The 14,274-nt window shown below is 45.0% G+C and overlaps 1 protein-coding gene across 3 annotated transcripts; it reads left to right on the top strand.

Moving 5' to 3' along the window:
* The first annotated feature begins 194 nt into the window (after positions 1 to 194).
* LOC104383791 (nucleolar RNA helicase 2-like) lies at positions 195 to 14,247 on the top strand. Of its 3 annotated transcripts, none has more exons than XM_086616214.1 (15): positions 195 to 602; positions 754 to 978; positions 2,370 to 2,445; positions 3,464 to 3,642; positions 4,805 to 4,922; positions 5,595 to 5,780; positions 7,192 to 7,337; positions 7,584 to 7,733; positions 8,903 to 9,064; positions 9,622 to 9,741; positions 10,249 to 10,322; positions 11,425 to 11,584; positions 12,416 to 12,550; positions 13,456 to 13,500; positions 13,984 to 14,247. In XM_086616214.1, exons 1-15 carry the CDS (start codon positions 195 to 197, stop codon positions 14,176 to 14,178), a joined length of 2,379 nt encoding a protein of 792 aa, XP_086472340.1. In that variant the 3' UTR covers positions 14,179 to 14,247. The 3 variants fall into 3 exon arrangements, with proteins under 3 accessions (XP_086472340.1, XP_086472342.1, XP_086472343.1); XM_086616216.1 differs by having other exon boundaries at positions 195 to 581; positions 748 to 978; XM_086616217.1 differs by having other exon boundaries at positions 195 to 557; positions 748 to 978.
* Positions 14,248 to 14,274: the final 27 nt, after the last annotated feature.

The raw sequence follows: 14,274 nt of genomic DNA on the forward strand, positions 1-14,274 counted from the left end.
TGGGATGTAACAACCTCGTCGCTGGCTTTTTGAGCGCGGCGGCGGGAGCCCCGTGCGGGGAGGAGGCGGTGGCACGGTCGGGACGCGGTGCGCGGCGCCGCGGGCACGGGGGAAGCCGGCGGAAGGGACCGGCCAGGCGGCGCCGGCGGAAGGGGCGGTCCGGGGCCGGGCCGGGCCAGCGGCGCAGCGGCTGCATGGGCGGCGTGTGGGGCCGCGCAGCGCGGCTGGGCTTCCCCGCGGCCCGGGCGGCGGCGGCGCCGGCGCCGCTGTGCGACCGGCGGCGGCTGGGCTGGCTGTCCGGCGCCGGGGCGGGCCCGCTGCTGCTGCTGGCGGCGGCGCTGCCCCGCGGCCCGGTCCGCCCGCCGGCCGCGCCTCACTTCCTGCGCGCCGGGGCGGGACGCGTGTGCTGGGGCCGCCGCTGGGAGGCGGGCAGCAGCAGCGCCGCCGCGCACCTGCCCGGGGAGCAGCCCGCCGCCATGCCCGCCGCCAGCCCCGCCGAGCCGCAGGCGCCGCCGGGCGCCGAGCCCGTTCGCCGCGGCCGCCGGAGGAAAGTCAAGGTGGGAGCGGGCGCGGGAGCGGGAGCAGGCGGCCGCGCGCCACGTGCCGCCGCGGGGGCGGCCATTTTGTACGGCCCGGCCCGGCCCCGCCGCGGGCTTGGGGGGACCGGGGTGCCCCGAGCGCGGGGGTTCGGGCGTTAAAGCCTCATCACGGCGCGTTGTCCGTGTGACGCCGGCTTTCTCTCGGTAGGACGAGAGCCGGGAGAAGCTGAAGCGGCGCCGTAAGGCCGCGGGGGAGCAGGCCCGGCCCGAGGAGAGCGGGCTCGGCGGCGGCGAGCTAGAGCCCCCCGTGCCCAAGAAGACAAAAAAAATCACGGAGAGGAGCAGCGGCCTGGCGGGAGAGAGCGACAGCCCCGAGCTCGCGGTGAACCCGACACCCCCGGCGGAGCAGCCCGCCGGAGAGCAGGACAGCGACGCGGAGGTAGGGACGCTCCGCCCGCGGAGCTCTGGGCTTAATTAAAGTCCCGCTGGTGATGAGCGGGCTTAATGACACGTGCCGCGTGGGGACTTGGCGCGTGAGGGCTGTGGGAGCGGCAGGCTGCTGTCGCGGGCAGCGTTTCCCTTGGATGTACGGCACCGGGAGCGCCCGGCATCGCGCCCGGCATTGCGAGTGAAGCGCAGCAGCACATGCACCAGCACGTGGGAGCTGTCTCTCCTTCTGCTTTCCTCCTGGTGGTAAACGCCAAGCCCGTTCCGAGTCGCTTATCCTGCAGCGGAGAAGGCCAGCTAGCAGGAAGCAGTGTCCGTGCGCTCGTTTGTCTTCATGTAGCAACTTTTTTCCTGTCCTGCGGCACAAGGGTTTCTTCCCGCTGCACAGGCAGTCGCCATCCCAGAAACGTGCTCCGCTTCGTGCGGTGGCAGCGCTTTCTCGGCTGGCAGGCCCTTTGAGGAAGTGTTTGGCAAAGTGTCCCGTAAGGGATGGTCACGGTTGTCCTTGTTAATTCCCGCTTCTGGAGTTGTCCCGTCCAGGTTTCACCCCTGGCCTTGCACACAAGCCTGCCCGGCCTTCTGTGGGTGGTTCTCTCTCACGTTTGTGATGGGAACATGAATCGAGAGAGTGCTTTTGGTACGTTGGGTGTCACGACGTGATCCCTTGGATCTTTGAAGGAGAAGCTAAACGGTGAGCTTTAAGTATCTATTGGCATGCAAAGTTAAGAAGCTGTTTGCGTGCTGTACCAAGTAGGTGTGATTTAGAGGGAAATTCCTGCTTCGTATGTGAATTATGACACCAAATATGTTTTGCTGTGAAAAACAGTTTTCTAATGATGGCAGTGGGCTTTAATTTAAAGATTTTTAATGAGATGATTCGCTTTCCTGACTGGCCAGGCATACGTGCACGATGCAGTAAGATCACACGGAAGGGGCATTTGTTCCCTTTTGCTTGCCATGGGTCTTAAAAGGTGGTGCAAGTATGTCTGATTTTGGGATGAGATAGCAGTAGTCGTGGTTCTGAACAAGTTGTTGCAGGTAATGAGCAGGAAGACCTTTGGCAGGAAGTCTTTACTTAAGACTGATGTAAAACCGGGATTCGTGTGTAGGAATTCTGTCGCACTGAGTGGTGCAGCCTGTGTCAGTGTGTCTCGTTTTGTAATGGATCCAAGTTTCCCACTTTATGCTGTGGTGACGTTTTTCTTTGTGAATACCTGCATCACAAGGGTTTCTTTTCCTTTACACAGAAAGGAGGTGGCTGGTAAAATTGCAGTTGGTAAAGCAAGCGCACAGCTTTTCTTCTGTAACTATGCAGAGTATGTTATTTGCTCATCTCTTAGAGCTATTAAGTGTGGTTTTTTTTTTTTTCTTTTATCCTGTTAGGAGCTGACAGAAGAAGCAAAAGAAGGCGCCTTCTCCAATTTTCCTCTCTCCCAAAACACCATCAACCTTCTCAAAGGTTAGTTAATATGGTAAAAGAAACTTCTGTAAATGTTTGTCCAGAGTTGCATTCTGTTACCCGTATAAGCAGAGACAGAAGCTGAGTGTAAATTGTCCTAAATCAGCTTAACGTTTACTGTGTGGTAAGAATATGTCCATGAGCGGCCACTGGAGATTCTAAGAACCTACTGTTGCTACTAGGAACAAAGTTTCTGGTTTGTTCAATTTCAGGTGCCTTAGGGTGAGTTTATTTTTCCACGATGTGGTTATTCCTAGATCTACATTCTAGAGATGGCGTTTCTCTTCTCTTCAGCATCGTTCTACTTACTATGTATCTTTACTTCAGTTCCCTTAGGCGCTGTCTACAATATCACTGTTAAATAAATATAGTGGTGTTTTCGTGTATGAAGACTATTTGGCTCCTGTGAACAGATTGTCTATGATTATTCTCATGCTTTTGGGTGTTTTCACGTCTTTTCTCTGTTAGTTTTGTTGAGGAAATAGTCACTGTAGAGTTCTTCTCCTCGATGTTGGGAAGCTGTGCGATTCTTGTTCCTTAGACAAAATTCTCCTTGTTCCTTTACGTTTTCCTTACTCAGAAGTTTTTCTTGGATGGGTTGTTTCACTTTCACTGTGCAAAATCTCTCTGAAGTTTTAGAATGTTTTGAAACAAAACATCCTCACCTGCTCCCCACCTTCAAAACCAAGCTACCACAAAAACTTGGGCTGTATCAGAAAAAATATGTTGGCCTGTTTTGTTTTTTTTTTTTCCTTCTTCCTCTCCTGTTTACTTATGTCAATCATCACAACGAAGACTGTATTTCATTGTGGATACTTGGCCGGATGTTCAGGAAGGAGTACCTTTTGATCTAGAATAGGAGTAAACCCAAAGATACATGTGTTTCTTCTAATTTGCATCTCCTGTTGTGTGCAGGATTTGATGTGATGTGCCCCTATATATGAGGGCTTCTAATTGTTCATTCAGCTTGCAGGAGAATCGGCACCTTTTAATGAAGCCTCTTTGGATTATTTTACAGCTCGAGGTGTAAAATACCTGTTCCCTGTGCAAGCGAAGACTTTTCAGCCCATATATGATGGCAAAGACCTAATTGCTCAAGCTCGAACAGGAACCGGGAAAACCTTTTCTTTCGCCGTTCCGCTGATTGAAAAACTTCAGAGTGTCTCGCAAGATGGGAGAAGAGGCCGTGCACCAAAAGTAACTTACCACTTAAGGGTTAACACCAAAACCTTAGAATATGGCAGTTTTCGCGAGTGATTTTGTAATTGCTTTGGGGACTTTTGTTTGGGACTTCTTTCTCCTTTATTGGTGTTTGTAATACTGAACACTTTCCTCAGATAAGGAGCTACAGTGTGACAGAGATTTTGCAGCATCACAGTGATAACACGTTTCGTGTTTAGGGTTCGTTGGGACTGCATTTGGGAGAGTGGTCAGGGAACTGCAGTAGTAGTAGCTGGTGGGCTTCCAGACTGCTGTCCTCAGGAAGTTAGCGTGTGGCTTTGAGGTTCAGTCCCTTGCCTCTTCTGAGGCAGCGGTTGGGTCAGCTGGACTTGTCTCCCTTCACTGAGGTTGTTCCTCACTGTAAGTTCCATGGTGATAACTTCCCCCAGCCCTCGTTTTCAGAGACTCAACTTAATGGATGCAAGTGGTGCTTACATTCCTACTTCAGCATGAGATGGAACTGGTAACCAGATACCTGTGATCAGATACCATATTCCCATGCAAGTGAAGTGTTTATAATTAGACTGAAAAACTGTTGGAATCTGCAGATTTGTTGCCTACTTCATCCTTTGATTTTATTAACTTTAAAGGCAATGTAAGCTTTAAAATCTTACTGTCAGAAAGATTTCTGGAGAAGAAACCAGCTCTTTGTTTTACTGTTTCATTCTTAAAGAAAATGGAGGGGGGAAGGATAGATACTGGAGGAAGACAGGTAGGTGGAGAAGGAGGATATGTGGCTAGAGTGCATCATGCTGTGTATCTTTTAAGATGTTACTGCTCTAAATTGTTTAGTGACTGTTCCTGTCCTTTAATGCTGAACTGCACCTTCATTGCCCTTGGTAATGTTAACGAAGTGTCTATTATAATCTGGCATTAACTTAAGGGAAAAAAAAAAAGGCTGTTCTACATCTCAGTTAACTTGTAATACTTTGCCTTGTTTCCTCTTGCTGGCTATGAGGCAGTGTTGTGCAGGCTCCAGGTGGCAGGAAGTACTGCTGTGATGTTGGGGAGCTGTGGGCACCTCTGCAACAAGTGTAGAATAAGGGGTACAAGCTGTTTGATGCGAAGTAAACCCTTTTCTCCTAGCACGCTCTCCCAAGCACAGGTGCATTTTGGTCTTTTTTTTTTCTCCCTCCAGGTGCTGGTCCTTGTTCCAACCAGGGAACTGGCCACCCAGGTAGCCAAAGACTTCAAGAATCTCACCAGGAAACTGTCAGTGGCTTGTTTTTATGGAGGAACTCCGTATAAAGAACAGCGTAAGTAAACACTATGGAGTTACTGTTGGATTGGAGTTGGCATTCTCCAAATGCATTCCATGAATAAAACTGGCTTTTCTCCCCCCTCAAGAGTTTCACTTCAGGCAGGAACCATGACATTGCTTTCAAAGGAAACATGCAGATGGGGTTGAATTATTTTAGTTCCAATAAATCTATATTTAAAAGAATGGTTGCAGGTTTGCAAAGTGACTGGTCCTTTTAGTTTCTTCTTTTTTGCATCTTTGTGTGTGGATCTATGCTGGGACTAGACAACTGTCCAAGGAAAAGAGAGAGCTGTGTATGTGTGTATGACTGTGTCTGTCTCTCTTCAGAGGTAGCCGTGGAAAAGAATTTAGCTGAAAAACTGAAGTGTATTTCTGTGATAAAGCTCTGGAGTTTTTTAATGCCAGTTGATTGCTGCTAGGAAATTGGACCATCTCGCTGTAACTTTGTTTGTGGTTTAGCTGATATTCCTGACAGAGCAACTCGGACCACCGTTAAGCTTACTTATTTGATGCCTGGACTGGACATAGTGCTTTATTCAGGGATTAAAGTGAAGGACAGTAGTTTTTTGGTTCTAAAATTATAAGTGGTGCAGTGTACTGGTAGATTTTTACCTTATTGCCTTTTAGCATTCTGACACTGTCCTTGTTTTTCTGTCTTTTCTTCCAGTTGATCTCCTTAAAAGTGGCATTGATATTCTAGTGGGAACTCCTGGACGGATCAAAGACCACGTTCAGAATAGCAAGCTGGAACTTTCCAGTGTGAAGCACGTTGTTCTGGATGAAGTTGATCACATGTTAGACATGGGCTTTGCTGAACAAGTGGAAGAAATCTTAGGATTTGCTTATAAAAAAGGTAAATTTTGACATCAGGAGAGGAAGAGGGGATCGGTCTTGATTCCTTTGGGTGATGCTAATATTGGAGCTCAGAGAAAAGACTATGGTCGAATTGGGAAGGGTTCAAAGCAGCCTTTGTGTGATGGTAGTATTAGACCTCAGAGAAAAGGGTAAGGTAGAATTGGAAAAGGTTCAAAGCAAGGTGACAGATGGCTGAAGGACTGGAATGGCTTCTCTGGAAGGACTGGGCTGGGGGGAGGCAAAAAAGCAACAAACCCAACCCAACTTCCTAAGCCCTAGTGCTCTTCATCCTGAGAGAGGTGACTGAGCATAGGGTTAGGGTTATGGCTTGTCTGTACGCTCGTCGTCACACAGAGTTGAGAACTGGGGATTATTTGCACTTTCCTGGTATAATGAGCATTCAGTGAAGCCACCAGGTAGCTGGTACAGAGCAGAAGAAGGTTACTTTAATAGTGTGAAATACCTTGTGGCGTTGTACTAATGCCAAAAGTTTTGAAACGTGACTTAATGAATTACTGGAAGTAGAAATACCAAGGATTACTAAAAGCGAGAGTATTAAAGTCTGTCTCTGGAAGCCACAAAAAGTTGGTTGCTGGCAGTTTCTTCATACCTTTGTTAACTACACTTGGCTGCTGTTGGAAAGAGTATGAGAGCTTCATGGATCTTAGGCTTGACTCAGTACAGCCACTGTCATTGTTGCTTGACTGTTACATTCTCCTCATTTCTACAGAGTTGGTCTTTGTCCTGACAGCCAAAAGATAATCTTCTAAAAAAATGAAATCTGTAGGTTTTGGAAGAACTGTCATAATTATTCCATCTTAAAAGTTTTCTTCATAACTGGAAAATAAATTTCAGGGAATAATAGTGTTTTGCAATGTGTGTTTCTTTTTGTGTGATCCTGTGGAGCTATGAAGGTAGGTTTGACTTCTTCAAGATACTATTTGGTAAATTGTTCGTGCCTGGGGTAATCTGCTTTGGTTTATAATTCTTCCCCTTGATTTGCAGTGTCATTTTTAGCCTGCCTTTTTCCTTTGCACAGAGCCATGCTGGTCACAGTTAGGTAGTACTGGAATACCAGGCAAGGAGAGACTGAGACAAGAGTTCTTTCGGGTATGTGGGAGGACTTCAGGCACGCTCTAAACCATTCTTAGCAGGTGATCTAGAAATGAGTCTTGCATTTCTTCTCAGGCAGGATGAAGGATTCAGTTTGGTCCTATTAAAATTACTGTGATTTTGCCTTTGGTTTCTAAAAGGTTTTAAAAAGGTTTTCATTGCTTCTAAGTTTTCTTCTTGCAGCTGGCTTACTGCACGTATAAACCTCTCAATTAGAGGGTGACTTAGTTGCTTTTTTATCGGTTCTCAAGTTTCAGAGTGTTGTGATGATTGAAATCGATGGCCTTTCTTTCCAGGTTCTGAGAACAACCCTCAGACACTGCTGTTTTCTGCAACTTGTCCACGATGGGTATACGATGTGGCAAAAAAATACATGAAAGATGAATACGAACAGATTGACCTGATCGGAAAGAAGACTCAAAGGACGGCCACGACTGTGGAAGTGAGTGATTCTGCTGCGGAGCCGTGCAGGTCCTGAGAGCATGTGGCCTGGATGAGACGGATTCTGCATTTACTTTACAAACAGGGGTGTGGAATGACCGACGCACAGATATTTTTAAGCAAAGCTTTCCTATGGGGGCAGTAGTTTGCAAGCTTAAAAAAAAAAAATCTTTTTGTGTTCATTTTGTCTGTCATGTGCGTGGCTTAGATTTAACACAGGTGCTTACCGTGTTTCTTTCCAAAACAGCACTTGGCTATACAGTGTCGGTCATCTCAGAGAGCGGGAGTTCTTGGAGATATCATCCAAGTCTACAGTGGCAGCCGTGGGCGGACCATTGTCTTTTGTGAGACCAAAAAGGAAGCAAATGAACTGGCTATGAATGCTTCACTCAAACAGGTACTGGGGTCTGAACGGAGAGCGGCAGTTACGGATGTTTAGGAGTTGAGTGCCCTGAAATAAATACGAGACCGCAACTGTGCGGATGAAGTTGTTTCTGTGGGTGGTTTTAAGACTTATGAAAGCCGTTTCTGAAAGTAGAGCTTTGCAATTAAAATGGCTGTGATTATGAAATTACTTCTTTGGCTTTAAAATCATACAGGACAGAATCGACAGAAAATACACAGCTTATGCCAAACAACCAGGAGATAGTAATAATGGTAATAAAAGAGCTGGTGTAGTGCACATATTTCATCTCATGTCAGTATTCAGGAAAATCCAGCCGGTATCGTAGAACAGATTGTCCTGTTGCCCTTGGAAGGTCGTTTAATTGTTCAGACCTGAAGTGATATATTGAGCAGGTTTTCTATGCTTGCTTGAACTATCAACTTTTTCCTGACAGTGGGGAAAGGTGCTGGACGATTCAGAGCAAATCCTATTTGATACTAAATACTAATTTATGGAAAAAGAGCAGAAGTGTGAATACATTATTTTCCCAGTGTTTGATACGTCATACACCGTCCGCACTAAAGTCTTGCAGAACAATTTTTGTCTGTTGGCCCTGCTGCTTTTACAGTAAACCCCATGACTTTGTTCTTGTGTCAGTACGTGATGCGTGTTGCTCGTAGGCGACTAAGTTCTGCTTTAGCATGTTACTCGTTTGAATTCTGCGTTTATGAGTCTCCCCTTTCTCCTTGTCAAACACTTGATCTGTCTCTTGTCCTGGTAAAAGTGGAGGTTGTTCAGATCACCTGTAGAGTTTGGGAGTGCCCTTGAAAACCTCACTTCAGCTTCTCTGTGTTTTGGGATGGCTTCCTGAGAAAGGGAGCAAAATCTCTTGGTAGCTCTTGGCAAGCACTGCTTGAGTAAAGTTGCTTCTGTTTGTTCCAGTGGAAGTGGAAGCTAAAGTCGCCTGTTGGTGTGCTGCAAATAGTAATGTTACGGTAAAACTACTGCTTGTGAGTGTTATTGTCCCAGAGAAGGATGCTTTGTATTCCCTTGGTATCAGCTGTGTAATTATTTTCTGTTGCTCTGGACAGTATTTGGGGTTTTGTAGTTTAAATGTCTTTAGATCCTGCGGCCTGGACTCCCCTTTTAAATGGCATGTTAATGGTTTGTTTCACTGACAGGATGCCCAGTCATTGCATGGTGACATTCCACAGAAACAGAGAGAAATTACACTAAAAGGCTTCAGAAATGGTGTGTTTGAAGTTCTGATTGCTACAAATGTAGCTGCCCGTGGTTTGGATATTCCTGAGGTTGACCTTGTTATCCAGTGTTCACCACCAAAAGTAAGTCATTAGGGGAGACTAAAATTACAGTTTATTTTTTTGTGACAGAACAGTGCGTTATTCCTTTGTTTCACCAGAATTATTATTCTGATTCACCAATTAAGTTGATTTTTTTTTTTTGTAAACACAGGCCTAGGATTTCCTAGTTAAGCTTTTATGTTTTGAGCTTTGATTAAAGTAAAAATGATGGTCACTCTGGAAGGTTGTAAGACAGCTTTTGATGTTTCAGTGTTTCTGAACGTTGCTAGGTTGAGTTTTGTAACAATTCTGAAATACTTATGTCTTTTTATTCCTTTGAAACTCTAGTGAAGCTTTTTATTTTAAAAAACTTATGCCAGTAGTGTTTGTTAAACCTGAGACAGCATTCCTTGGGTAGGGTAGCATGCACAAACCCGAGTGGTTTGTGTGTAGTTGGAAGTTTGGGTGTAGAAACATAATGTATCACTTCTCAGGGTTCTGAAATAGAATTTAGCTTGCATTTTCTCTGTCTTACTATGTATAAATGTCAACAGTTTAAATGACATAACGTTTTCTCATGATAATCTGTATTTCTGAAGGATGTTGATTCCTACATCCATCGTTCTGGACGTACAGGTCGAGCTGGTCGGACTGGGATCTGCATTTGTTTATTTCAGAGAAGAGAAGAAGATCTTCTGAAACAGGTCGAGCACAAAGCGGTGAGTTCAACCTCAGGCGTCTGCTTAATGACATTACTCCAGCTTCTAAAGGACTCTGGCACTCTTAGACTTTGTAACCATGGGCTGCTTATGGCTGCATGAATCCAGTATGGGACTCATGTCCCATAGTCCAGTCAGCCTAAAACATCGATATTTGATAAGCGTTTGTATATTATTTTGTATCAACCTGTTCTGGGGTCTGGTGAGTTTCCCCATGTAGGCAGCACTCTGTTGCTGGCAGCAGGCAGTCTGTGACAGGAACGTGTGAAGGAGACCATGCCTCACGTTAAAATCTGCATGTAAATTGATATAAAGTAGCTCCAGGTTCACAAAGGTGGGGAATTAAAGAAACGCTTTATTCTAACTATGGAAGTAACTTAATTTAAGTAAAAACTATGAATATTCTAAACAGTAAGTGAGTAGAGGTCTTGGTAACCTGACTCAGGTCGGGTTGAGTTGTAAAGCACTGAGAATACCTTTCACTGTAATTTGTTTTCTTGATTTCAGGGGATCACGTTTAAGCGTATAGGTGTTCCTTCCGCTACAGATGTAATTAAAGCTTCAAGTAATGATGCCAAGAAGTAAGTTTATTTGTCTGGTCTTAAAAGATGTCTAGAGTTCTTACCGTCAACAACGTTGTTAAGGCAAAGCTTTGAGGGACCCAGATGTGAGCATGTCTTTGCCTGTGTCATAAAAGACAGCTGCTTTGCATGTAGACACTGACTGCTCTTCATAGGATGTTGTCAGTGAACCTCTATGTGCTTGAACACAGACCTTTTTATAGAACATAATGTTCTCAAAGTTCTTGCAAAACATAATCTTCATATACATCATCGGAGATAAACAGCAGAACAGGGAATTACTGTCATGCGGGGATACTGGTTTTGTCTGCTCAGGTGGTGCAGTAGTGGTGTGTAAAGAGCAGTACCTCCCATAATGAGGAGTTAGCCCCATCCTGTGTTTCTTGGGATCGTTTTATTCTTAAGGGTTGTGGGTTTTATTCTGTGCAGCTCTGTTTACGTTTGCTGCTCGATTGGGGGAAGTTGCAGGGACAGAGATGATTATAATTAGTGAGGATTTGACCAGTGTAAAGGAGATAATGGGCATGGTCTTGGGTTCCCTGTGTTCTGAACAATGGTGTGAGGTGCTGGTGTACCAAAATTAGCATTAGAGAAGTAGCTGTTGGGTTTCCTAGCTTGTTCTTACTGCCTTTCCCAGAAATAACCAATTTACTCAGCTTGTACTGAGAGCAAGAAGTGCCTTGCCCCAGCCCAGCAGTGGTGGTGTAGTGGTTTGCTTCTCTTCATTGTGAAGAAAAAGCAAGGGATTCTTGGGTTTGCTGGCAGCACTTTCTTGAGGATTCTTGGGTATGGCCTTAAGAATGCTGATATTTTAGAGCCTTCCCTTGATGTATTTATCAATGCTTTTAACCATGTCATGTGTACATCCCCAGTTTTGAACTTATCTTTCAAGAGGCTTGGGTTAATGAGCAGAGAAGGTAAATTACTCAGCGTCCTGGAAGTGTTGAGTTAAAGGGGTGGTGGTGAAGTGTAAGCCTTATAGCCAAGGCTTTTAGAAATTATTTGTTAACCTTGAAAGCGGTCTGAAATCTAATGTCTTGAGCATGACTGCACTTCACACTGGCCTTTGCTGATCTTCTAAACTTGTGTTGTCACCATCTAGGTTGTTGGAGGCCATTCCTCCTTCTGCAGTAGACTACTTCAGAAAATCTGCTCAGGAGCTCATAGACGAAAAAGGGGCGGTTGCTGCCCTGGCTGCAGCGCTGGCCCATATTTCTGGAGCATCTTACATACAGCAGCGCTCCTTACTCAACTCAACCGCGGTAAATAGCACTATACCTGTGTTAACGGGAACGGATAATGAATGCTTGTGGCCAGGCCGCGTGTGGCATGGTCTTCTCGGGCACTTTCAGTAGGGTTTCTGCATAGCTGTTATCCCCAAATTCTGGTTTGTTGCTTGTTTCTTAGCTGAAATCAGCTCTTTCTGGCACTCTGCAGGAAAACAAAGAAACTGGAAATCAATCCATTTTCTTGTAATGAGAGTTAAAAGAATTTCTCCACAGACCTAAGTGACAGAAGATTTTGATGCTCTGAGGGAGCTTAACTACTGAAATTTTACAAGCTGATAGATTGCTTCGTGCTATTGCTATTTTCCCTTCCCAGGAAGCATTTACATTTCTGAAATACTTCAAGTCAGTCTAGCATGTGATTTACCTGATTTTAAAGATATCTTGACAGAAGAGAAGTACAGCCCTTCCTTTTTCTGATGCATTTAGGGAGAACATGAACCTGTTCATTGTGTGGTAACACAATTTTGGAAATAGCATGTGAATGGACTATGCTTCTTGTATCACTTTGGTGTTTTTTTACCTCTTTTTCTAGCAGTAACTTTATGTATGGAATAAATGTGTGCCTGCTTCTGGCTAAAATACAGAAATGCTATTGGCCTTTATATCAATGGGCAATCCTAGTTTAGATTGATGCCTTCAGCTTCCTGGGAGGCTTTTAGTTGCTTTGCTTTTTGGAAGCTGATTTCTTAGGATTAAATACTATGTTACGATGACAAGTTATTGCATAGTTTGTTCGTTAGTGAGTTAGAGGCTGTCCAACCAAGTTTAGTCTTGTAAATGTTTTTCTCTGTTTATTTCCTGAAGGGCTTTGTGACAATGGTGTTAAAATGTTCAATAGAAATACGTACCATGAGCTATGCCTGGCGAGGACTAAAAGAACAGCTTGGTGAGGAAGTAGATGCCAAAATATCTGCGATGCGTTTCCTCAAGGGGAAGATGGTAAGGTGGCCCAGCCTTGGGGAAGGAGGGGAGTGTGTGTGTGTACACATATGGCCAGTTTTTACAGTGATTGAGGTGGGAGTTCTGAAGTACCATTACATAAATGTTGATACCTCACTCTAACCCTACTCAATCTTATTTCTCAGAAAATGGTAACCTATCATGAGGTCTCCTGTAACTGCTGTCTATGTATACACTATTGAAAAAAAAGGAAAAAAAAAAAAAAAAACAACAACAGCAAACAACCGAACTCCAAAACCTTACAGCTAGCTGAGTGTTTTAAAAGACATTTATTTGAATGGAGACATTGCTCCTAAATGATAATGCAGGAATTCTCCCCTTAAAAAAACCCACCAAACCACAAATGTTTCAAAGAGGTATCTGTATCTCTGTATTTCTCTTATTTCCCACTATATATATATATATATAGTGGGAGAGGTTTTTGAGACTTTCATTCTTTCATTGTGAACTTGTGCTAGCACTGCATACCACTGCATTGAAAAGACAGCTGTGGAGCAGGGCAGTGACCAACTGCCTGACCTGATGGGTACGGTATTGACCTGACTGTCAGCCTGGCTCCTGACACTTGTCTCCTGTGCCAGTGTGTTCCTGGACAGCTTGTGGTGCCAGGTGACACCTGTCTTACTTTCAGATGGGCTGATTGCAGGCAATGCTGCTGTCAGTGCAGAGTATCTGAATTTGTGTTTTGTTTTGAGCTTTTGTGTTTTAACTGCTTTTTTTCTTCAGCTTAACAAAAAGCTTCCCCCAAAAGACCATGCTTTCTACCATTTCTGGTTGCTGCAGTTAGTGTGTATGAGCAGGTGCTGCCTGTCTGGAGTTGTGTGTCTCTCTCACTGGATATACCTTTGCAAAGCAAACGCATCTGTCTTTTTTCCTGTTAATAGGGGGTGTGCTTTGATATCCCTGCTGGCGAACTGAATAACATACAGGTATGTTTTTGTAGCCAGAAATGGCTTTGGAACCTGATGATTCGAAATTTGGTGGTTGCTGTGTATAAGATTGAATATGGGGTGGCTCGGGAGGATAAGGTTTATGTTTTAATAAGGATGTTGCATAGACAGCATAGTCATTAGAAAATACCCTGTCGTGCTTCTTTCCCCTTTCAGTTCTCATTGTATTACCTGATTTTATTAAACAAAATCCTGTGTTTGGCTGCTCTAATTTTTGACCTCTCCAGTGTATTTGGGAGTTAACCAGTTTTCTGTTGACTTTACTCCCTATTTTCCTTTGTGATCACTTACCCTTTGTCACAGGGCTGTGAGTTGTCTCCCAAGAGGGATCTGCTGACCTATTTTGGTGAGGGCAGGGATTTGTCTGGAAATGCCATTGCATTCAATATTGCTTTTAATGATATAAGGCACCTCGTACACACCTGCAGGCACCTAAGTCTTGTTAAATTGTTCTTGTTTCAGGAACAGTGGCGGGACACGAGGCGCTGGCAACTGTCGGTGGCAAATGAACTGCCTGAGCTGGAAGAGTACCCCCAGGAGGCAGGACGAGGGTTTTCCAGGTTCGGAAACGGGAGGCAAGGTGACGGCGGCTTCAAGAGAAACAACTGGTTTAAGAACGGAAACCAGGGACATGATTTGAACAGGTCACTTGATTAACCTCTGGTACAGATATGGGACTGAGCTGATTTTTTTTATCAGAAAGTAAAAGCCTGTTAGGTGTTCTTCTTTGTCTTTATTCCTTGATAAAGCAGC

The sequence above is a fragment of the Tauraco erythrolophus genome, chromosome 9, assembly GCF_009769465.1.
Source record: "Tauraco erythrolophus isolate bTauEry1 chromosome 9, bTauEry1.pri, whole genome shotgun sequence".
In the NCBI taxonomy this organism is placed as follows: domain Eukaryota; kingdom Metazoa; phylum Chordata; class Aves; order Musophagiformes; family Musophagidae; genus Tauraco; species Tauraco erythrolophus.